The sequence below is a fragment of the Anser anser genome (assembly GCF_964211835.1).
Source record: "Anser anser genome assembly, chromosome: 1".
Taxonomy (NCBI): domain Eukaryota; kingdom Metazoa; phylum Chordata; class Aves; order Anseriformes; family Anatidae; genus Anser; species Anser anser.
In genome coordinates, this window is record NC_139720.1 from 148,203,433 (window position 1) to 148,229,165 (window position 25,733).

General features: G+C 38.5%; 1 protein-coding gene across 21 annotated transcripts in view; it reads right to left on the reverse strand.

Annotated features, from left to right (window-relative positions):
* Positions 1 to 25,733, reverse strand: part of MCF2L (MCF.2 cell line derived transforming sequence like) — a 161,774-nt gene that overhangs the window by 18,265 nt on the left and 117,776 nt on the right. For 20 of the 21 annotated variants that reach the window (XM_083834901.1, XM_083834916.1, XM_083834915.1 and 17 more), the window contains 14 exons: positions 21,919 to 22,009; positions 13,460 to 13,579; positions 12,705 to 12,821; positions 12,062 to 12,211; positions 11,234 to 11,358; positions 9,329 to 9,443; positions 8,341 to 8,460; positions 7,263 to 7,454; positions 6,852 to 7,043; positions 5,833 to 5,992; positions 5,611 to 5,681; positions 4,511 to 4,587; positions 3,393 to 3,459; positions 256 to 371 (listed from right to left, as the gene is read on the reverse strand). In XM_083834901.1, coding sequence (XP_083691027.1) covers positions 256 to 371; positions 3,393 to 3,459; positions 4,511 to 4,587; positions 5,611 to 5,681; positions 5,833 to 5,992; positions 6,852 to 7,043; positions 7,263 to 7,454; positions 8,341 to 8,460; positions 9,329 to 9,443; positions 11,234 to 11,358; positions 12,062 to 12,211; positions 12,705 to 12,821; positions 13,460 to 13,579; positions 21,919 to 22,009 — 1,713 coding nt within the window. Of the gene's footprint in view, positions 1 to 255; positions 372 to 3,392; positions 3,460 to 4,510; positions 4,588 to 5,610; positions 5,682 to 5,832; positions 5,993 to 6,851; positions 7,044 to 7,262; positions 7,455 to 8,340; positions 8,461 to 9,328; positions 9,444 to 11,233; positions 11,359 to 12,061; positions 12,212 to 12,704; positions 12,822 to 13,459; positions 13,580 to 21,918; positions 22,010 to 22,194; positions 22,767 to 25,733 lie in introns of those variants that run through there. The other variant, XM_083834911.1, reaches the window with a different exon arrangement.

Genomic DNA, 25,733 nt, shown 5'->3' on the forward strand with positions numbered 1-25,733 from the left:
ACTCCACAACCTCCCTGGGAAGTCTGTTCCAGTCTGCAAAATTTTACCTGGGTTCTGAGAACATTTAAATACAGTTTCACACAGCTTTGCTCATCATTTGTAAGCACTTTGCTTTTCTCCTCCAATGTAATATGAATTTTGACTTGGTAGACAGCCAGGTTGGACTCAGTAAGCATCTTTTAGCAATTTAGGTCTGATTAAGAGTACAAGAACCCTATTCAAATGCTATTTTTATACATGAATGCAAATCCTCACCTGTTGTGAAAGTGATAAATTTCTTCCATATTCCCAAACAAAATATCCTTCTTGTTTTGGAGTTCTGGTGAAATGAGGTGAGCCATTAAGGGATTGTCCATCTCTGCAGCATACCCCTGGAACACAGAAGAGGGGCACAGTGATCTTTTCACCACTGATCACCTCCTTTTACTTGTAGTACTTATCTCTCTTATAAGGCAGTCTGCCAAACAGCAAAGAAAGAGTTCAGTATTAATCATGAAATAAGTCTACAAATGCTGTTCTTCCCTCAGTCCAGAAAAACACACCTCAACTCCTTAGAAAGACGCATGAATAATTACTGGAACTCTTTCTTGAGCAAGGATGAAAAAGTTTGCAAACATTTTCACTGACCAAAGGCTATGTATTTTCATACTCCTTAGAAGTCACAGTTTGATTTTTGTGTTAGAATTTACACATCTTAGTTTAAAGCCACAATTCCAGTACACATGCAAATCTTCATGTTAGTGTTAGCTTTTATGATGAGGGAGCAGGATGGTGGTGGAGTCATCGTCCCTTGGGGTGCTTAAAGAAAGGTTGGACAAGGTACTTAAGGACACGGTTTAGCAGGTGATATTGGTGGTTGGGGGAAGGTTGGACCAAATGATCTTGGAGGTCTTTTCCAACCTTAATGATTCTATGACTACAGTTATTTCTACAGATAACAGAAACCATTAAGCTACAAATTCTATTTTAAAGATACTTTCATTAGACTTGCCACTAAAAGCCATAACTTTAGATTATGACATCTTCCATTTATCATATAAGGCCACATTCTCTGCATATGTATATTTGGCACAAATAAAGAAAAGAGGGCGCACACGTTACTTTAGCTCAAGAGTGCTCTTCTCTGGTCCCCTGAGGTCACTATTCTGTCATTAACAGATCTCACAGGAAAGACAGACAGACAGAAGGAAAAAGAAAAAAAGTGCAAGAATGCTTTATTACCTGTGCTAGTAATACACAGCAAGTGTGATGGAATAGCTTAATTTAATGGCAAATAATGGTACCTGCCTTTCTTAGGCTCCTATGTGAATGAACTACCAAATGCGTTTTAGTCATCTTCTCAGAGACAAACAAGCTAAAAACAACAGCCTTTGAATTTGTCAGTTTAATCAGGGGAATTGAACCAAACCATATGTACCAAAGAACAGATCATACGGATTGGAGAACACACGTTAGGAATGATGCAAGATTTGGCTATTAATGCATTAGGCAGCTGAAGGAAGATGTGACCTCCTTTAGATTTGGATCAGATCTTTCTTCCCCCAAACCACACTGTCATGGACAAGGTGGTCACAGAAAAGAAACAACTGCATTAGTGACAGATTTCTAGTAAAAACGATAAGCAAAAATTGCACCTACAATCAAGACTCTCAATTTCAAAGTTATGTCCAAACGACAAAAAGTAGGAGAACTAGCTGGTAAAGTCAGCTAGCCTCAAGAATTCAGGCATTTGGATAAGCTAGAGATTAGATTTTTATTTTTATTTTTAAACTTTCTTTTAAAAAACTAGCTTTCATTTTCCGTTGGAATCCTTTGCAGACAGAAAATGCATAGCAAAGAAATGCAACATAAAAGGAGACATTGTCCACACAAAAGAGTACCAAGCTATTTTTACAGGAAAATTGAAAAGATTAATACCATAGGAGAAACAAAGGAATTGGGAAAATAGTCAGAGCCATGGACTACTAAGAATTACTCAAAAGCTGGAAGACTGCCACTGAACCATACATCAGCAAGGATCTGATCCAAAGTTCCTGTTGGCAGTTCTGATCACCCAAGTTCAAGAGAGATGAATGACAAACTCCAAGGAGATACTGAGAAGTGAGCTTGGCATGGTCACAGTGCTGGAGAGTCTATCACATTGGCAGAAAATGAAGAGCACTTGACCTAACAATACAAAAGGTTGCACTGTACTCTACGTAAAACAAGAGAAATACTAGAAGAACAGAAAGATTCTGTAACAGCCTCCATTATCAGTAGGAAGAACCAAAACCCCTTCAACCATTCAAATCTTGATTTTAAGAAGAGAATTATACAGATAGCATTGTATACAAAAGCAAGGAATAAAGCAATCCTTAAGGTCCACTCCAGACCTATATTGCTTTATTACCACACATCGGACAGCTATCCTATTGTTGACATGTCCCAGCACTTGGACATAACCTAGAACAGGAACACTACTGGAAGCTGAGCACAAACTAGGCAAAGGCAAGGCCAGAGTTCCTGCAGTACTCTTATTTGAAGGTATCTACCCAGACATTATCACTGCTAGTCCATAACTTAAGACAGCTCCTATTTAAGAGCCTAACACTTGCATTGATACCAAAAGTGCCCAACTGGCTCAATTTTGACACATCCTGACTGAAATAACTCACCCTCACGTTATCTGAAGCTTTATCATCTCCTACAATCAAAACTGGACTACAGCAAAATGATGTGTCCATGTATGAAGACTTGACAAATTTGAGGAACAATACAAAACCCTGTACCATATTTCTACAAGCAACACACATTACCGTAATTATGCCTCCATAAGCATGGAGCAAAGGAAACACCTTTGTTTCCTTCACAATTTTGAATCAAGATGTTATTATTGCAAGGCACTCTTTTACCATAGTTGTACCCAAGATACATGGAAGATCACCTAAAGATCTATAAAGAAGGATGTGATAAGTAGATTTGCTACTCTGACGTAAAATTCCCTCAACGCAAATTCACATTCTAGTGTGAATTTCTTCTCTCAATGCAAATTCACATTTCAGTATGACACGATCTTCCAGGAGCTGACCCAAGACTCTGGAATGAACTCTGCAGGAATTAGTGACCATTACAAATGTCACTGGGTTCCACCTAAATAATTAGGCATATCTTATTTTCTGCTGAATTTGTGTTTACTAATATAAAATCCTAGTTGCATGAGTATCTCTAGGAAAAATATTGTACATTCCTACCTCTGGAATATGAGACAGGAAAATACAAGACAGGAGAGATGTAACAACCACACTGCTTGATGAGACAAGAGGAGGAATTAGAGCTATAAGGAAATCATATGAACATCCATGAAATGAAACAGAACTAGATTCATATCAGCCACAGTGAAATTTAATCTTTACCTCAAGAACACAGAGAAGTTCTTCCACATATGCTCGTTCAGTTTCAATAAGTTCATTAATTACATGCCTGTAAACAAAAAATGGTAATTAAGGAAGGCCTATTCACTTATGCAAAACATTGAGGCAACATTAACTTTGTTTCTACTTTCCTTCAGACAATAAAAGAAACATTTCCAGTTCAAGTAAAATGTGATTTTCATAGACATTTCTGTCAACAGTTCATATATCCTTATTGAGAAGCATGCATTTTAAAAATGTTTTAAAGTTGAAAATGTGTTTAAACAGGGGAAAACAAAACAAAAGCTAGCATTTTAAGTGTTGTAGGAGCTAAACTGAAGCAGTGAACAGTTTTATCACTGTACACACAAAATCTGTTTATGCTGTGTTTGCAAGAGTTAGGGCTGCAAAGGATTATCAAATACAGATTTCAAGTTACACTGGTCATTTTAAATTTGAGGCTTTAAAATGAGGCACTGTGATATTTTAGTGTAAAGTTCAATTTCCTTAATAGTCAAGCAAGCATACTTTTTTTCCCCTGCTTGTAATTCTGGATGATTTAGTATATGGTTCACAGAATTACAACTGTGAAATGACAGCAAGAGCATCCAGTGTTCAGGTAGAAATGCAAGTTCTGCTATACCACACACAGGTGGTATTAAGTTATTTTTGGAATATAAATGATATGATTTAGTTTTTATACAGGAAAGTGATTTTTCTTAAGATTTGTCAAAACAGGGACTAAAGAATAAAATAAAATAAGAGTAAAATAAAAAACCCCAAAAGTCCTCTGAAGCATGGAGACCAAAACCTCCAATAGATTTACAGGAGGCTTATTCCTCAAAACTATGTCATCTTTGAAATGAAAATATGTAGTTATCTTGCCATTGCATTACCTTGCTGAAGCAAAGCTAGACTCCGGTATTATATAAACTATAAATAATGCTGCAGACAGACTGAAATACCTTCCTCTATGTACAGAGCACAGCCAATGCATTTGAAAAAGCACTGAGACTTAATTCAGAGAAGCATACTTGTCTTATCAAATCCTTAGCCAAACTCAGACTTTACTGGAACCAAATCAGAGAAAGAACATTTGTTGTTTATCAAAATATACTTACTGCCGTAGCACGGCTAGGTTTTCTTCATCATCCATTGTAGATCCTCCTCTGCTTTGATGGAGTTCAGTCATTTCACTCTAAAGAAGGAAACAAACAAACAACAAAAAATAATCGCAGCATCACAGATGGGGGTGAAAGCACTTTAAAATATGGAGCTTTGCACTCAGCTCTATTTGCATGCGTTTTCACAGGAAAGACTGTGTTCCATTAGAAATGAAGTTATTTTGCAGAAACTCAGCAAAAAAAAAAAGTCAACACGAAGGTCTTGAAGCACACATGAAGATTTAGATACAGGGAGTTCACCATGAAAGGCCAGCTTAGAAAACACCATGGCTCAAGACCCCTCTCCAGTAAGGCAACATCCGAGCATCAGCATAAGATTTTGGAGGCAATGCTGGCCCTAGTTTGTTTTCCAAGCTAAAAAATGAGGTACTGTGCTAACTTTCTGGTTGGTAGAAAGTAACTCTTGTAATGGCTGAGCTAATCCCAGATTTTCAGAAATAAGGAGAGGTTCTGCTTTCAGACGCCCCCCCCAAAAAAAACCAACCCTTTTCTCCAGCTTTTGTCCCTACTGGTCACGCAGTCCTGCATTTCTCCTTGCATAGTCTCTTGACTCTTGCCGAACCTTTGCTGAGTTAATTCAACTCTCTAACACAGTGGGGAACTATTTGTTTCTGTTGCTGCCGTCAGGTTACTTTCCTTGCTGGAGGCGGGGCAGGAAGACCTTCCCCACTTGGGAATGGCAACCCCTTAGGTCAGGTGAAGCTATCTGTGAGCCAATGACAACTACCTCTTGACTTTCGTCAGTTTTAAGAGTAGCCAGTTACTACTGGCAAATAATAAATGTTTCCTGTTCGTAGATTTTATATTTTGCTGCCCCTAACATTTTTCCTAATATAGGCAACTATTTACTTTACCTTCTCTCATACCTAGCCCAGCGACAAAGCAGCCTCTATTTAAACCAGAGTTACTTCGATAGGGGCAATACCATCACATTTGCAGTGGAATTGCCTCACCGTTCTTGAAGTTCTTGAATATTCTATTGCGTTAAGAATTTCTCAAGTAGTATGCACATGAAAAACACAGAGAAAAAAAATTACCTTTCCTCTTCTGTAGTTTACCTTCCGAAGCACAGTGCTTTCTGAGTTGGATACATAATCTCTTTGAAGACCTAAGCATGTAAACCAGAATCAAACAGCAGTTAGAACTTGAGCGGATCTGACACAGATGTTTGTGCAACCACAAATTACAGCTGTTAGTTTCTTCAAGTTTCTGAGCACAGTGAAAAAAAAAAATACTTAAAGGCTACTACAGTTGCTTACCTGGAGAGGTACAAGGAGATTTTACAAAGGCTTCGGGTCTTGGTGCAACTGGCTGAACAGGACGTGTCTGCTTAGCTGCCAGTTTCTTAAGACTTACTTGTCTCTTTTGAAACATTTCTTCCATGCTTTCTTGCTTCTGGAAAACCTTTTGCACATGCTCCTACCATTGCCACAGAAAAAAAAATCACTGCCAGAGACCTATCAACAAGCTACACAGCTATTTATGGTACATTGATTTGAAATGGCTATTGCTTTTATACTACATATAAAAATATTACCATACTCTTCACTCCCAACAAGGCATAATTTAGAGTTATTTAGTACACTTAAAAATTGGAACATCACAAAACATTTTCTCTGCTTGCTGTAGTGAAACCAATGGGATTCAGGTTTCAAATAAATAATAATAAAAAAGAAAACAGGTAAAAGTATTTTTGAAAGTGTCTAATGTTCTGTTACAAGAAGATATCAGCAAGAAAGAAAAGCTGCCCATAGAGATTGTGGAGTCTCCTTCTTTGGAGATACTCACAACCTGCCTGGATGTGATCCTGTGAAACATGCTCTAGGTGACCGTGCTTGAGCAGAGGGCTTGGACTGGATGATCTCTGAAGGTCCCTTCCAACCTTGATCATTCTGTGATTCTTTTTTCAAGTTCTGCTTTGTAACTGCTTTTTTTTCTGGGAGTTTTGCAAGGATTAAGACAGTCATGTTTTAACTACATAAAAAAGATATCTCAAGTACTCATTTGGGAGTTGTTTTTTTTTTTAAAATCCTACTGTCTGAAAATTTGAATTTGTTATTAATAGGCTCTGGAGCCCTTGATGCCTATCCAAACATAGGACATGACTATCACCTTGAGTAAGGAAATGTGTCAGCTTTCCAGTTCCCAGGTGTAAGTACTTGCTCTGATGATTAGCACGAAGTCACCTAGTAGGATTAGCTTTATCAATGGCTCTTTAAGAAAGCAATTCTAAAATTAACAAATGAATGCATACATATACATGAATATATTCTGGTACCTTTAGGTCCTCATTGAGGATTTGTGCATACTCTCTGTAAATTTTATTCAACTCCTTGATTTTATTGCCTGCACCAGTGTCCAGGAATTTCTCAATCTCTTGTAATGCTGATTCTGCACCATCCTGAGACTGACACTTATCTACAGGTTGTGAAGCCAGCAGATAAATTCCTTCATCGCACCACTTCATAGACTAGAAACAGAGAAAAGAACAGGCTCAGAATGTATTGATGTCAGCTTCAAACACTAAGAGCTCTAAAACATTTCATACCTCTACTTGTGACATATTCAGCTATTTAAGGACAAAACTTTCAGCATACCCATATATTTTTTAACATCCTGTTATGACAATGGGTGGACAGAGGTTTTTGCAAACAAGACAGGGAACAAAACCATTCCACAGAAAATTTACCTTTTCTAATAAGCTATGCAGTTCTAGAGATTTGTTAAGAAGATTCCTCCTTCGTTCCATCTCAGTAGTGAAGGCATCACAGAGATGATGAAGTTCACTGCATTTTGGAATAATGGAGTCCACAGCATAATGATTGCTTTGAATAAAAGTGTCGCCCTCTGAAGCTAGCATTCTAGCTTTTGTTATCGTTTCCTAAGAAAGCAAGCATTGATTTAAATATATATTTCCTTGGATCAACATCAATTAAAAAAATAGAAGTTATACCATTTATTTTTTTAAACAGTAAAACCCACATTGATACAGAACACATTTTAAATTAATAGCTGCCTGACTTCATAAATCAAAGTGATTTTCTGTCTTTCCAAATGCCTAAGAACTTTTATACTTCCTGCTTTATTGTATCAGAGTACTTCAGAAACATGAATGAGTATAACCATATAGTCCCTGTGAGGGAACCACTTTTAGTCCTTGCATGCCTTCATTATTCACCAGTGCGTTTGAGTGTGTATTTATGCAGCCTGGAATATGGTGGCAATCTGAACCCAAATTAAAAAATACCTAACTCCAGTACCTCAGCCTCAAGAGCAATGGCCTCACTTATATAGCTATATTTTATTAAGAAATCCAGATCATAACATGTTAATAAGGTCTCCCTTTTACATTTTTCAGAGTATATTTTTGTCGATCTTGTTTTAGTATACCATACACTCAATACACAGCCTTCTCATTTTTAAGTTTTAATGAAATAAGTGGTTTTATTAGGAGTGGAAGTGTCCCCTTGATCATAAAGTACAGAACTTGGCTATGTAGACATTTTATGTAATTTTCCCATGAAACAATCATACCAATTCTATGATTAGACATTCCACTCTTCATTAAGGGTTGCCTGAGAACTGGGCCATTCCAATGGTTGAAAGCATTGCTCCAAATTCCTTCTGCATGTTACTTTAGACACTAATTCTGTCCTGCTGTTAGCTTAAGCTCTGGTCATATGATATTTTCAGTAACTAAATAACATTTCCCTACACACACACACACACACAGTCATAGTAGATATATGGAGAAGTGCAGTTCTTACACATGATTTTTCTTCAAAGTTGACAAGATCTTTCAAAATGTGCTCTGCATGTGAACAGCTGTTTCCCACATCTGTGAAAGCAGACAGTCTCTCGGACACAATATCCAAAGCCGCTTTAACCTGAAACGACATACATATAAGTATCAATGAAGATGATTCCACCTCTCCAGAGACATATCAGTTAAATTGCTGATAGCCACTATTCACAATCAGGTGACTCAGAGAAAAGGCAGTGAAGTAATCTTGTTTCCTGGTACTAGCAAAAAAATCCGTGAAGAATAATGCTCAGAAACATTTATGATCTTGCTTTTACCAGATGACAATAGTGCAGAGACATTAATGTAAAGAGCAAAGGGTGCGGTCCTCACCATACCAAATGCTTGAGAGAAAGATATATATGCACACACTTGTGGTAGGGTTTCTGAATGTTGATCCTGTGGATACACAGTGGGCATATTCTGAGTTCAACACCAGAGTAAAGTGACTGTAGGTGCCATTAAACACGAGTTAAACTAACATGAGATCAGAAACTGGCTGTAAAAATTTTAGTTCAGTCTCCACCCAGCTTCTAACATTGTGGTTGCAACTTCCCACCCACAGTGTTGGAGACTGTTTTATAAAATTTCAGCCAGAAGGTTTAGGTAAGTCTTGGTTCCATAAAAGGACCTATTGGCAAGATGAAAGCATCGCAGACAGCATATTATGCTTCTGTGGTGGAGAATACATTTCAAAGGAGTTTTTGAATGCTTATACACTGCTGGGCTTGTGGAAAAAAATAACACTGCAGAAGAGAAGCTATTATGTCTCTATAGGCAAGTATTCAAGGTAGTAAAGATAGCAGAATGTCAAGTAAGGACATGTACAAGAAAAAAAGTTGGAGAAAGTTTTCAAGCGCACACACACGAGCTGCAAAAACAAGAGGGGGAAGTATTTGCTTCTGAATCACTTCTATATTACCAAATATTGACTGCCACCAAGAATTTCTCACCTCTCTAAAATTCTGTTCAAAATTCCGAAGGCACAGACACTGCTCAAGTTTTTGCTGGTGCTTAATCCAAAACTCATCAAAGGCAGTCTCCGTTTCATGTAACTGAGCCAAAAGCCTTAAAAAAAACAAAACAAACCTGTAAGAATGATGGTTGCAACCTTCAAGGGACAATACAATCTTCCACATTAAACAAAAAGTCTCCCCAAAGCAATACTTTCCAGAAAAAATAAACTGGATACAGGAAACTTTTTTGAGCATTGCACAGAATTGTTTTCTAGAATAACACTGATGTATAACTGAAATCCAACACAAACATTAAGTACGGAAAAACCGGCAGTGCTGATCTGAAGGTAGCTGCTGCATATACTGCTTCTTAGCTCTGACCTGGGAACACAGCACAAGCAAACATAAATAAAACCTACAAATACACCTGGGCCAGGACTCCGAGGGACCTAAACTTTGAGCTATAATGAGGATTTTTGCCAAAATTTTGTATTGCTGTGACCAGGCAACTGCCCTCACATTTCATTCCTTGGAACAAGGCTCATAAAAAAAATGAAGGCCACTACTTCTCTTCTGAACAGAGATACTACTTCAATATCATGGACAATTGTACAGCAGTACTGCAATGAAAAGATCCTTCCTGAATTTTAATTCAGGTTGAAGAGCCTTAAGAAATTTGACCAGTCTTCCAATTGTGCATTTGATATTGTGGTATGCTACAGACTTATCTCCTTGGTGTACTTTGCTGTATTAAGGCTACATCCAGGGAAGGCTGCAGGTCAGAATTTTAATGAATTTTATTCTTTAACAGCACAGAAACGAACCCTGGATTTAAAAGTTAAACTCATTAGAAAATAGTCAGACATACACAGTTTGTTCCAACTTCTGTCAGTTATTGTATCAAGCAGGAACATTTTGGATAAATTAGCAACCCCCACCCCAACCCTGATTATCCTTCAGATAGCTAATAGCAACAATGACCCGAAAAAGTGACTTCTGCCAAGCTTTGTCCATTGGAATTGACACTTACTTGGAAAGAAAAGTCAGTCCAAGTGTAACAGAACATAGAATGACAGACAAAAAAAGAATGCAAAAGGCTGCCTTGGGGAAATGAGCTATGTTTTTATAACTTTGTTTAAATTTACATCTGTGCTATGATGATATAATGTCTTCAAAACTGGCAGTAATTTAAGGGGGAGTGGGAGAAGCAAAGGAAAACAACAGCTATTACTTATATACCCAAAGGAAGCATATAGGAAGTTTGTGCATAGATACTTCAAAAGCAGAGCACTCCTTAATAGCCCTTTAAAGACTACTAACTACATTGATAAGATATTAAAAATGTCAGAAGCTCCTTAAGGAAGGTTCAAAGAAAAATAAGCCTTCCACTTCAATTCAAAAGGAATTAATGAAAGTGGACAAATCTACTGAAAAGAAGAGATATATATTACTTCTGTCTTCTCCTGCTTTCCCTACAACAGCAAAATTTCCTTGGATTGCACTTCAGTCTTTGAAGCAAAGCACCAATATTCTTTAAACTAAGGAAAATGTGCTCGACTATATAGTGCGAGCCTGACAAAAAGGACCCCCCCCCCCCCAAAACAAACAAACAAAACCAACAACAAAACCCCACAAAACCAAACAGTGCTATGTTGTTTTGGGGTTCAGTATACACATGTTGTCCATTTTCTTACCTTCAGGTTGACCCAGTAATGGGCATCAGGGGATTTCTTTGCTAAAGACAGATCTGACAACAGAAGAGTTGCTTCTGAAAGTACCTTTTATCTATTCACACTGAAACATTTGTTTACTTGCTAGGCATGCATTTAGAATTAAGTAATAGAGGCAGTTAAGGGTTAAAAACCCATAGAAGCAGCTTGTTCAGTATATCACTCCTCTCACCTTTCTACTGTTGTTTGATTGTCTAGCTGGTCTTGATTCAGTTTGTATTCAGGGTTCTCAGTAACTGGTTTTGTAATACTTCCAAGGACATCATCTCCCTGTTCTACTGCTAACCTTATATCCTCCTAAAAAACAAGAGCAAATAAACAAACAAAACATACTGAAGAATTCTGTAATCACTGACTTTTTGTTGTTTTGTTTAAAACATACCCCACAAGACAACAAAGTGGAAAAAATACTTTGTTTTAATCGCAATAGAGCAAGCATCGTTTGATTAAAAGCAGTGTTTGACAATGAATAAAGACACTAGATGCTAAATGTCAGCTTTTTGTACGCTTATGGGTCTTCAGACAGTATTACACTGAGTTGAATTTTCTTGACAGATAGCATTCTCATGTCTCCTTATGCTACAAATATCTCACAAGCTTTAGATGTGTAGTTTTAAAACCCCAGTTTTAATTTAAGATGATTTCAAAGAATATTTGTCCATTCTTCAAAAGGTTCTGTGCATTCAGATACAATAAAATTTATTGTTGCAATGAAAACTACAAATTAAACTCACCACTACGCACACAACGATTTATATGTGGAAACAAATTCCTATGTATTTGCACATAAGTACACATAGCCACAAGAACTGTCCTTTTTGAAAGCAATAAGAAGATTCTTAACTTCAAACCAAGAAAAACAGTTTCAGTAAGATTTCAATATTTGACATTAATATTGTCTATTAACTTCAAATACCCCCCAGGTTTTCTATTAACATTGTTAGCCATACATTAAATCACAATTTAACTAGAACACAGCATCTTAACAAGATTTACATACCTTCATTTTGTCCTTCTTTTCTGTGTGTGTTGCAAGAAGGGAGCTGGTTGATTGCACATCGTTTGGTAGTTCTGTTTCAGCCAGCTCAGTCCCAAAGGACTGAAGAATCTGAGCTGTTTGCTTAACCTTTTGGGCGAAACCTTCTATAGCCTTTTGGAATAAAAACCATTAAAGATATTTCATGCTCATCCCATGCACATGTACAAACAGACACATACATACAATTTGTAAAACAAACCCAAGCAGATGAATTACAAGACTGAAAAATGGTCTAAGAATAATTTTGTAAGCAACAGATACCGTCACCATTAATTCCTTAATTGTATGTTTTCCTAGGCTTGTATCAGGTATATCTTCCTCATATTTTTATAATCTGGAGTTATTTTACAACTTGCGCTTTTTCTTTCTTGTAGCAAAAACAACAAACCTCAACACAACAATATACTGTAGTTCCTTTGCTTCAAGCAGTCAGAAAACCACTCCCAAATTATTACTCATATTATTTCCCTAAGATGACTAAGTACCATTGGGAACATCTCAGAGCAAGTCAACTTGCATCACTTGGAATATGTCTTATAAATGACAGGGTATAAAACAGAAGGGCTGATTAAACTGAAAAGTTAAAACAACAACTAAGACTTACAGTGCGACGGGATAGCCATCTGTTATGGCAGTAATCCAGGGTGCCACCAAGATCTTCTGTTAATTGTGTTTTATCAATGTAACCCTGCAGTTCTGATACTGAGCCCAGCATTATGATCTGCAGCAGCAAATTAAAAAGCAAACGCCATCAGTGGTCACAAGTCCCTTATCAAGGATTCTAAGCCATCCTTCGGCCTTTAATACAAAATTCCAGTTTCATACAGAAGCAAGTGATGGAACTCTTTCCTTTCAGTGTAAGAAACAAGCAAACAAAACATTTTAACACTTGTTTCTGCTGAAGATGATGTACATAACTGCAAATAAGCATGAGCACCAGGCTTAACAGCACCTATTAAAAAACCCTGAATTATACAACATTGATGACTTCAGATTATTATTATTTTTTTAATCTTGATAAACTACATATGGCTATTTTCTAAGAGCAACAGCATCTCATTCATTTCTTGTTCATTTTCCTTGCTCTCCTGGGTCTGTGGGAGAAAACAGTAGTATCTTATTGGATTTGGCATGTAAGGACTGGTTCCAAAACAATAAATAAGAACTGGGGGGGACATATCTTGACTAGCTCTAACCCTGAAAATTTGTATCTGATAGGTAAAATAACAACTTCCCCGCCTACTTGAATATCTTTAGTCTATATATTTACAAAGTTTATTTTAAAATATAAACATCATTGGCTAGAGTAAGTACTTCAACAGATCCCTGACAATAAAGTGAAAACAGAATATTACTTACAGGTACTTTCATTTTAAATTCATCTTTGTGGAACTTGAAAGCAATGTCTGAGAGAGCTCGATGAAAAAATCCTGTTGGGCGCAGAACGAGGACTAGTTGCAAGTTTCCTGGGAAAGATGCCTGCAAAACAAGTTTAATCTGTTATTTTCTGGTGTCTCAGCTCAGAAAATATTTTTGAACAAGGAGAAGCCTCTGTTAAACCACAAACTAACTGTATCAAGGGCTTCCATAATGGGGTGACCAATTATAAACCTAACAAGGCTTGCATAGAGAGCTTCATTCAAAGAGACATTTATGCATCTTTGGGAACAGGAATCTATTCTTCTGGAATCAATTTTTTCAGAGCTGGCTCATATCACTCTTCAGTTAAGATTACATCATAGACAAGGAGGCTAATGAACAGCGATGGCTTAGTACTTTTTCAACAGTACTTTCATGGTTACCTTATCTTTTCTTTAATAGAGGGTGCCAAGAGAAACCTCCATTATTATCTGAATACGTAAAAACGAATTTCTTGTTTGTGCATATACTGCCTTGCTAGTTGCCCACACAAACTATTTCCACCAAGACTGAATTTCTCAGGCAGTAGCATAGAAGAAGTAAGCTTGAATTTTGCAGACAAAAACCCACAATCCTCATCTGTTCTTTCCTCATCATCTTTCAACTTGTAGCCTGATGGATCTTCCTCAGTTCTACAAATGATATGGAGAACACAGAAGAGAGGAGAAGGAAAGCAAAGAAACTGCATTAAATTACAAAAAATTAACCTCTGCTGTGGCAGAAGTTCACATACATAGCATTTAGCCATTCTTGAAATCACACAAGTCTTCTCCCCCTATGCAACATGGAAACTGTCATATTTATAGCAAACAGAATTACAAAAAAAAAAAGGCAGCCAGCCAAAACCAACCAACCAAACATACATTGACTCAAGAAGTTGTAATGCTATGGTCCATTTTTGTGCCTAGTGAAATTGTTAGGAGCTGGACGGCTGTAGACTGGTTTAAAACACATTTTTCAGGCTTCCAAGTTTTTAGCATTGGAAATTACAAAGTTTTAAAGAGGCAAATAGTTAAAAACTTTCTGAAAGATTTCATGGATTCATTGTGGTTCCCGAGGTATTCAGAGATCTCAAATTGATTAGGATCCTTAAAAGACTTGTGCTTTACAGTCTGCCTCCACTCAAATGATGGCCAAAGTTTTCTAGAAAGTCCAGTGATTCAGTCCCAGTGGAGTCTGTCAGAGGGCTGGGGATGGAATCCAGGTAATTCTGTTCGCCCACACTAGCTTTCCATCCCTGCACTGCAAACAATCTTTCTCTGTGGACTTATTAACTCAGAGTTATGAAACAGAGGACAGACTTTTTATAGAAAATTCCTGACTGTATTCAGATGAAAAAATTAAGAAAAACAGTAAACAAATGATCTAAGTTATTGTAACAAAGATGACCACAATTTAAGCAAGTGATTTAACTCATACTAAGAAACACTGCAAGAATAGACCATTTAAAAAAATTAAAACTCTTGAATAATATTTTTAGAATGATAATTTTATAGTCTATTCATTTAGATTTACACCAATTTATTTTGTGCCTTTAACAGTAGCGTGCAGACTCTCACTGAGCTGTTTTTCAGCTCCGACTTCCAAAAAAATGGAATTTATTCAGTGGTAATACCAACATTTCATAATAAAAAGCTCCATGAAGCTTTTAGATTACACATTTTGAAAAAATAATAGGTGTTTGCTTCGAGTTTAGTAGATACATCAGAGACATAAGAGTGAAATTGTGAAGTTTTGAAACATGGCAGACTTTACACAGTAAATGCAAAATTTTAGTTACATGTGTGAGTGATGAATTTCTTCATTCTAACTTTAAATTCTCAGTTTTATACTTTGTGACTGTAGTCTAGACTTCAAAGCCACAGTCTTATAGCAAATATTTTAACTGTTAATGATGCAAACAGCAGTAGCCAACTGCAAAGCAAGAGTAAACTTTTCTAAACTGTATATTAGCTTTTATGAAATACACAGTTTAGTTGTACAACTAAATAAAATAGGGTCTTCTTGTTCATATACACACGTTACAATTACTCTCCGTCTCAGCGTGCCTAAACAATGCTGCTGAGATCACTGCAGTTGTGCACCACTCAGAATAATTCCCATTAAAGACATGTGAAGAGTTTCCTTTCTCTTTCAGCAAAAGCTGAAATTTTCAATTATTCTAACTTTGTCTACAATGCTGTTCTTACCTGCCCTAGTCTGACTCCAGTTTCCCACTTGGTTTCATTTTTTCAAGCAAATACAAAGCAGTGTTAAATGCTACTGACTGCTGAGCATGGCCAGGAGTCAAATCCACAAATCAAACTTTGTGAAACAACAACCAAAAAAGGGAGGATTGCCACAGTAAACAATGTTGGACCAGTGCCAGCTATTCCCGTTTATCTGAGCTTATATCTTCACTGCCCAAATATCACTGTTTTCCTGTGTTTTTTTTTGCACCCCCTCTCCCCTCCCAAAAGCTCTGGTGACTTGCAGAGACAATGACATGATGCAACAGGCAATCCTGAGATGGATTTGAACTTCATCAACCAGTCAACTTAAGCCTGAACAAGAGAGAACAAAAAGAACTCCATTCCAGTCCAGCAGCAAGTTTGTTTGAAGCCATTGTATCCTAAGCAGACACAGCAAACAATGACTTCTCAATGGCATTGCACCAAGTGTTACACACAGACATAAATATTTATGTGCATTTAGCAGTGTCATAAAATGAAGTGCCTTCGAGGTTTGTTTTAGTAAAGTCACTGAACGTTGCTGTGTCCTCAGGAAGAAACCTGAAAACTGTTTTTTTCCAAAAGCATCTTTCTTTACTGGATTAATTAATATTAACTGCTCCCCCATTATCTTGTCTCAACTATTGTACTTTAATACTATGCAAAAGAGACCAGGGAAGCAAACAAAGAGAAAAAAACCAAAACACTCCCAAACACTGTCATATTTTTAGTATCCTCTACTTAAATCAGTGTAGTACCTATTCTATCCTAGCCTGGCCCACATATTCCCTTATCTCACTTGCATCAGCACTGGCATTTGTTTGATGCTTCGCAACACTTTGTGGGACTAACTTTGTCTGTTCATCTCTCTTCATCACTTCCACATCCAGGCAGGCAAGTGCTGATTCCAAAGATATAGAAGAAGATACAGATGCACGTGATCATCAGACTTGAAACAGATCCGAACAGATCCAGAGTTTACAAACAGCATAACTCCTAAAGCAAAACTTTCCAATACAGGAGATCTTTGCTGCTCTAAGGCTACCCCAAACCTGGAACATGGGAAGAACCTTCACTTGCTGAGCAAAACAGGAGCTGCCTTAACAGTAAAATTTAGTGCATATAATCTTGATCACCATTTTCCTTCTCAGAAAATTAATGACACACCATCTGCCTGTAGCACCAGTACTGACCCTGCTGATACAGGAGCTCCCAACAAGGAGCTGCTGAAGGCGCTACGCCATCTTAGCCCCAGCAGCCAGGCTGAAGGGCGATCCCACCCACTCTTGCCTGACCAACTAGCGGGCAGAAGTCACTTTCAAAGGAGGAATAATCTCACTGAATTGCATATTTTACAACAGTCACCAAAGTGGGGGCAGGCAGGCAGTAAGATAGGATGTGGTGCTGCCAAAATCCTCCTCGGTTCTCCTATGGAGAAGCTGCCCGCACGTAGGCCGAATGGCGCTGTGGCCTGGGCCTACAGCCAGGTGTCAGTCACTACAGCCTTCAGCGGCATACACTGGGGGGGAGCTTTTGGAAAGGACAAACAACACTTGAGTTTTCACATCTCAAGTTTCCTCCTGCGGTGCCTCGGGCTTATTTATTATACAGAGGAATTACATACAAAGCTATACATACTTTGTTTTAACTGCATCTCAGTCAGTAAAGTTGCTGCTGTTCAATCCCACAGAGCAATTCACTTGCCTGCCTCGGTACTCAGGAACGTTTTATACTCCTACACAGCAAAGGAAAGCTGCTCTGATAAACAGCTAACCCAAGCCTCTTTCCCTTCCCCTTCCTAGGTAAACAGCCAGCTTTCAGAAATCTTATCTGAAAAGCGTGAGCCACCAAAGAGCTAATTCTTAACTCAGCTTCAGTTGTTCCGTATTAAAATACATGGAACAGCACTGTTTTGCACTTTATGAACTGCCTCAATGTACCCACATTACCAATCCTTGTGGTGGTGTTTTTCCTCTTCGCTTAGTGGTATGCCATAAGCCACAGGACACTTCTTTCCAAAATACTTCTATTTCTGTGTATAAAGGAGCTAATAAGTAGGTGGTGTTCCCCCCAGCCTTTTTTTTTTTTTTTTTTTTGGAAAAACTGTTTATTCCTGGTTAGAATGAAGGCTTTCACACAGGGTTCTTGTCAAGGAAGAATCCTGAATTAAAAACAATTCATAAGACCAGTTTGATCTCTAGTTTTAAAAACACTGAGCTGGTTTGCATTAGGTGATATTACTACTTGTGATATTATGACCCTGCTTTCAGAGTTTAAGTCTCTTCTCAAGTCTCTTTTCAGAGTTTAAGTCTCTTCTCCCCCCCCCCCTTTTTTTTTGTACTAAAAAAACATGTAATAAAAAGCAAAAAAGGCTGACTATACCAGGAAAACTGTGAAAGTGCCTGAACATATGATGCTTTCAAAACATTCAAAGCAATAAAGACAAAAGCATACAGCATCTCAAAATAACCATTTTGGTCTATCATTTACTAGAACCATTCAGAACAATAGCTACAAAATTCATACAAATAGCGTTATAGCTTAATCATACTGTCAAGAGTTTGTTTTGAACCTGAGCAAAAATGCCTTTGATAAGAAACTTGACTGGGGGCTGAAAGAACAGTTTTCTCAAACATAACCCATACTAACTGTTAAGTATCGTTAGAGTTTTCAGGACACGATGCAAAGAGCTAGCAAGATACTGGGCTAGCAGGAAATCCTGTCCATAACATAAAATAATGCCTTTCATGACCATGGAGCATTGGTTATGAAACACATCTATCCTCCATCATCAACTCACTAAGAAACTCAATTTCTCTCTCTACAAACAAGGCCAAAGAACCCAATGTTGGATTACTGTAATTCACTGTTTCTCACCTTGGATGTCAAACCAACGATAAGACTCCAGATGGCACAAAAACAGGACTGTCTGGCTCCTGTAAGGTTTAGGCTGGTATTAGCACTTCAGTCTCTCCTTTGGCTTCTAGTCTTCTACTGCCAGCTTAAGGTCTTGGCCCTAATCTTCAAAGCAATTAATGGGCTAGGCCTCTGTTACAGTGAGCACTGTGTTTTGAGCAGCTAGAAAAACACTGTGCTCTGGACAATGCAGTCCAAAACAGAAAGCATGAAACCTGCATGCAATGCATCCTACACTGAAGATAGCAAATCACAAAGCAAACTTCTACAGGAGGTTGGATGAAACCCAAGCCTTGTCACATTTAGAAAGGGCTGCAAACCTGCATAACTGGGTACCACTTTCTCACTACCTGAGTGACCTTCATACCAACTGCTTCTTCAAGAGCTGTTGCCCACACAGATGTTACTCCCTAAACTGCATGTGTAAGGAAGTTTATTTCCTCTGGACTTTCAACCTGTGCCTGATGGATGGCTGTGAGTGAAACTTTTAATGATGCTGAGTGTGCATTTTGTTCGTACAAATGGCTGAGCTCACACTTAAACCTTAAGATGGAGGAAGACAGTGAAGGCAGCACAACAGATGTAGATGCAGACAAGGTGAAGCCATAGGTTTTTGTTACTGTTTTTGTTTTAAGAAAGCACACTGGAACTATGAACAGAGCAGCGTGAAACCCCAAAACACATTGATTAGTGTTATGCTTTGCTCCTACTCTGTGGACTAAATATTGCTTCCTTGGGTCTGATAGCACTAGGAGAGAAAAAAGGGTGGTAGGGTTGGGGAGAGTCATTTATGACCACATGAAAAGGAGATCTGCTTGTCGGGCGTTCATCATTCACCCATCTTCAGATTGGACAATATGGAACCATTTTACCAGGTTACGTGACTGCTCCTCCTTACAGTCTCATTCAGAAGCCATGCCTTCTTTCCACAGCAAAAGAAAGATTTTTCACATTAATTTCAGGTTGAAACAACAACAACGATTCTTTCTTTATTAGCTTTGTTTCAAAGCATACTTCCAACACCTACTAGTATTTACCAGTGTGTGTGGTTCACACACACATTTGTGTTTTATCTTATAGTCAAAACTCTTCACAACACAAAAACACACATTAGTAAGAATTTTTGTTTAGCAGCTGCTCACTGCTTACAAATATATTTTTTAAAGTTGCTAGGATATCAGTGATGGGCAGATGCTCTAGACAGGATATTCCTGTTGGGCAATGCTCCAGCTACTGCACCCTCTCCTAGCATCTCTGATCAAAAGGGTCAATCCCCTCAGTGTGATCAGAGAAAAAAAATCAGGAAAGGTGGCAGGGTAGACATTGCAGGAGCTAGTACAAATGAGCCAACAGCTGAAACTCTCTTCTCAAATAACGTGAGACTAATATCCTCATACACAGCAATAAGCTTAAGCAATCAGCAATCACATCTTCTAGAGGTAACAGGCTTTCAGATACAAAGTGTTTTCTGAAGAGCCCAAATGGCAGTCTTCTGTTGGTGATCAAGCATCTGACTATATGATGGATAGGAAAAACAAACAAACAGGATTTAAGCCTCTAGTTACCCTTGAGCCACTTAAAATAATTGTCAGCAAAACCCAGAGAAACCCTCATGACATTGGCACAAGATTTGCGTTATGTTTTTTCTTCTTCTTTTTTAAATGAATGGACAGCAGACACCTACTTAGAGTTCAATTATAGCAAATACTATACTAAAGATACAGTGGACAATGGCAGATAAGGACTTGTCACTATATTTTTTTTTTTTGGAATGGGAGGGTAAAACTTTCAAGCGTTAAGGGATGATGTGATTATTGTGAAACCCAACAGGAGTATTGCCACGTGCATCCACAGATGAAATACACACCCAAAGCTGAGCAAGTTTAGCAAAAGAAGCAAATATAGGAAAAGACAGTTCACCTAATAGGTTAGTTAGGAATTCAGTTAGGAATAATGATTTATCTTTTAAATAAAGCTCACAAAAGAATGAGAAAAAAGAGAAGTGACCCGTCATCAAAAGCACTGCAACCATCAGTGCACTCTGCACTTAAGACCCTTCCTCCAGGCAAAAGCATTAGGCACCAACACAGTCACTACAATTACAGTCAGGTTCTGCACACTGAGCTTCTAGGCAAAACAGTGCCCATTGGAGAAAAGTGATTGACAGACTCTAGAGATACAATCCTTTTTCTTTAATAACCCCAAGTTAAGCTATTGGCTTGCTCTATTGAAATCTGCTCAATGCTGCATCTCAGAAATTCAAAGTGAGTTGCAGAAGTGAATTTTGCTAATATTTCTGTATATTTTCAACGTTTTAACATCCCTAAAACATTTATCATGGAAAAAGTTGCTTTGCAGGTCATTACAAATTCATTTACAAAAGTTATATAGTGGAAGTACTTTTAGTAGTAAGTACTAAGTAGGAAGTACCTTTACCTTAAAGTACCTTTAAATAAGCACCTTTTAACTTGCAACAAACAAGCAACTCTTTGGTCAAAATGGGGCCAAACAAAAATTGAACTTATGTAATGAAGCTAAAATTTTGAAATGATGAAGCAATAAAAAAAAATAAAGATTCTTACAGCTCTGTCAGCGCTTACTGGAAAGATTATAAATACTAACGATTCAAGCCAGGACAAAAAGAAAACAAGCAGTATTACAACCACTTGACCACTTGATAAATACAAATGTATTTTCCTACTTGTGTAAGAAAAACAGCTTTAAGATTTAGTTTTATATTCAAAAATAGTTATTAAAATGGAGTAGAGACTGAAAGTAGCAGTGTGGGGTTATAGATCGATGAGAGTGTGTATTTAAGATATTTCGGCTTAAAGGTAACCCTTGTTTTTATTCAAACATCACAAGACCATCTTTTAATCTTCTAAACCTGATTTTCTTGGACAAGAGGTAAACTAAGTCAGGCCCCAAATTCTCAGCCAGTGAGAAGCAGATCTGAAGCTCAGCAAGATGCACAGGCAGCCCACGCAAGGACTAGCTCCCACCTGGGAGAGCCATACGCCGCGCGCGCACAAGCACGTGCTCTCCAAGTGCCCTCTTAGGCTGATGTTATGAGCTGCAAACTGCATTAAAAGCACGACAAGGACACATGATGCTTGGCCCCAGTCAGGTGGGACACAAAAGAACTGCATACTTTGTGTGTCATATATCAGCTAACATTTTGCTGAAGAAAAAGTGCTTGCTGATTTTCTATTTATAAGGGAAAGGTTCAACATGGGAAGTTTTTTTAAGGAGTTAATGTAAAACAGTACTCACTGTTATCCGCAGTATGGAAGCTTTCACAGAGGTCCATTTGTCCTGTCTGCGGTCTATGACAAGGATAAATCCAATCCCAGCATCTCGCAAACTAAGTTTGGAGGAGGAAAGAAGGAAAAAAAAAGAAAGTTCAGTTAAAAATACTAATGAAACTCCTCTGGTTCTCTCATTCCAAAAAGCAGAGTTATAAGCTAGGTTAAAAAAAAAAAGGCAGCTTGACCCTTTTGTGCAGAATCTTCATTATTTAAGGTATTTAGATGAACACATACTACACACCATTGGAAAGATGCAGCAGTCCCAAGTATGTCCCACAGAACTTCAAACCATATTCAAATCATGAATTGTTCTTTTTCCATGAAAGGTAATTTTCACATGTCTTGTGCAGGTATTATTTCAGATGAAAACAACACCCTTTGGTTCTCCATTGTTTTGGTGCTGATATAATCCCTGCTTCATGCTGTTTTCAACAACAAAGTCATTCTCCTTTTGCGTCTGCTTTCAACCTTCTGTTTGGATTGTCTTCCTCCTTACTAATATTTAAAATGCTTTAAAAACGCAGGTCTTTCTGATCATTCCACGATATTGCTCTGTGCATCTGAAATTCTCTCCTGCTTCCAGGTTACAAGCTTGTTTTCAGGTACATTTTGACATTCACCAAAGCAAGAAATCCCTGTGGCATTTAAAAACTCAAAGTCACAGATCATAAAAATGAGATAAGCTGCACTTCTCTGAAATGGAAACATCTGTGAGAAGGAGCACTCAAATCCTGGCGTACGGGTGACCTTTCTTGTTTGCCTGTGCTCAGCTGCATGTGCTACCGAGTACAAATAAAGGGATCTGCTCCTGTTTTGTAATTTCCCATCTAAGCCAATTGTGTAATGCCAGCAGCAGACCTTGCCGGCCAATCGCAATCAAAACGAAAACGACAGGCAAATACAAGGCAGACAGACTTGACTTTGTTTTTTTCTTGTCTATTTCGATGTTTTTAATCTCTCTGCTGCACTTTAATTGCAGATATTAATTTTACTGCAGGGCCTGCTGGCTCTACTATGTGAAGTTCTGGGAAATATTATGTATTGATTTGTCGTCATCGTACCTTAAAAATATAAGATAAAATCAACACAACACAATTTTAGGATCCTGTATTCAAAATTGCTGAATCATATGAAAATACCTGCTTTGCTTTATAGGATTGTGCTGATAGCATAATAACAGGAGGATGTCAAGGAGAATGAAAATTACAAGCATCCGGATGTGGCATCTAAAGCTGATCTTTAAAACTGCAAATTTAAACATGACTTACAGTCCATCCCCTCTCCTTTCGGAGCTGTACATCTCTCAGGTTTACAGACCAGATATTTTTGGAGGAACAAATAATCGGAAGTGCAAAGAAACATCAACACTTACTTTCTTTCAAAAGCAGAAAATAAGTCATTTTAACACAGGAATATTTGAAAAGCCACCCTCCTCACTGCCCACATTCAGCGCATGTTACTTAACTCTTGCCTCCGGGTTAGGATAACGCTGATAAACAACATCCGAGTGCTTGCCTGGTAAGCCTGAATAATGCTTGCAGACAAACGGGGCTTTATATTAGGAATATGCTTACCACTACAGTAAATTTCCACTATTTACTAAAGCTTCCCTTCTTCCTTCTCTTTCCTGATTTGAAGGGCAAGAGGAAGAAAAGGATCTAGATTGCTTTTAAGCATTTTCATGTACCCCACTAAAACTTCCCACCATTTTAATGTTTAGTCACTGAGCAAAATAAAATGCGAATAGCAAGCATGTTCCACAATGACCAGGTAACAAACCAAACTCGTTGGGTCGCACAGCCCAACGTGAATGAATGGAGTCCAAAACGTGCTATGACTTTTCCCACAACAGTTTGCATTTGAAAGTTTTAAGACTCCAAAAGAGCTGTTTTCCATAATCAGTGGAAGTCCCCAAGAGCCCTGAAATTTCTGCATACTTCCTCAGTGCGAAGCACAATCTCAGATCCCACAGAACAATACAATGTCTACATCACATTTCCAGAACCTACTGACATTGTTGTGTAACAGGAATAAAATTAAAGCCTCTGATAGAACAATCAGACTTCTTTTCAGGGCACAGGGAAGGACAGGCTCAGCTGGGGACCTGGAGAAGATTCGGACACCAGCTCCGCACAGACAAGCGTTCATCACCTGCCTCAGCACCTGACATTTGGCAGAGCCTAATGTCAAAGACAAGTATTACCGAAGTGGGAGAGCTGACAAAGGAAAACACATCTCCAAGATAGCCCAAAAGGTGTCCTTAGCCAGCCTTTTTTGATTCAGAAGAAGGCTCCCCTCCAGGCTCAGAAATAAAAGCCACCATTTCCCAGCGCTGGCTAGAAGAGACTCAGCAGCAAAGTCTTGAGCACCTGACTTCAAGCCATTAGCCCTCTTACCAGGTTGCCTAAAAAATTAAATGCTCTGTTCTGAACCTTTCACTGAGTTATGTTACTCAAAAATACATAACCTGTCAACTCCTAAGTCAAAATTTGACCCTCCCTGCCCTCAAAAACCTTTACATGTCATACAGAAGGATGTGAGACAGGAAAGCATGGAGAAAAACATAAAAGGTAAAAGGAGAACTCCAGCTTGTTACCAGAAAATATCAGAAAGGTAACATAACAGTTCCCCTCACACATTCAGCTCTTCCTAAGTTTATGTTTATTACTTCAGATGCTCTGAAGGAAAGGGACTTTCAAACAGTTACTGTGGGAAAAAGATTTGTTATCCTGACAGCAGCGTCTCGTTGCAAAGGGCTGGCGATTGAGTCTGCGATCCAGCTCCAGCAAGTGGTAGGCAGGAAGCAACAAACCCAACTGAGACGTTGTGTACGACAAAGTTGGGAACACTAGGAAGCCAACAAAGCCGAGAACACTATGAAGACAACAAAGCTACGTATTCAAGAACAAGTAAACACTGGAAACAGGTCTGTTTGCCAGTCCAGCCTTGCTCAACTTCCCTGTCTTCCCCACCACCCACACCTGCATACACAGTTATGAGACAATTTCCAAGACGCCTCCATTCTGTGATGAATGGTACTCCGATAACACGCATGTTTTCAATTTTTCATTGGCTCCTGATTTAACCGAGTGCCACCTGCCCCAATTTCCCTCAGCTGTATTTGTTCCACTCTACCCAAATATTCATTTCCTGACCTGTTCCCCTCCATTTGTCAGAGATGAAAGCATTTTGGCTTCTGTTCTGTGCGTGTGGCTCAGCAGAGGAACGGACGCAGCCTCTGATGGACACAGCCTGTTCCTGCTCGCAGAGCTTTACCCCATGCCTTGCTCCAGTTGTGTTGCACTCAGACTTATCCCAGGTCTTCCCATGCATCTGTATCATGCTCCAATGGGTTTGTCAGCACCACCCGTGTTTGCTTCTGCCATTCATCACTTCAGCCAGCCTCACTCCATGCTGCCTGGTCCCAAGAGCAGCTTGCTGCCACTGCGTCCCACCAGACATGGTGAAGCCCCTGCTCAGGCCCTGGGCAGGGCAGGACACTTTTGATAAGACTCTACTAACTCCCAAGAATCTGTGACCTGTGATTTAGGCAGATTTTTCTGAAGGTATTTTCTTGACACAAAGGCCCTCATTCTCCTAAGCATCAAGTCCCCAACCAAAGGATAGAGACACTTGAGCTTCTCAAACAAAGGGCTGGTTCAGCCTTTGAAAGCACAGTGAATTGTTCCCTCGCCCCTTGGGAACAACCTGATACGTGGCCAAATATTAAAACAAAAAACCTCAGGTGAGGCATCAGGAATGGAAAGAAAATTTGGCAGC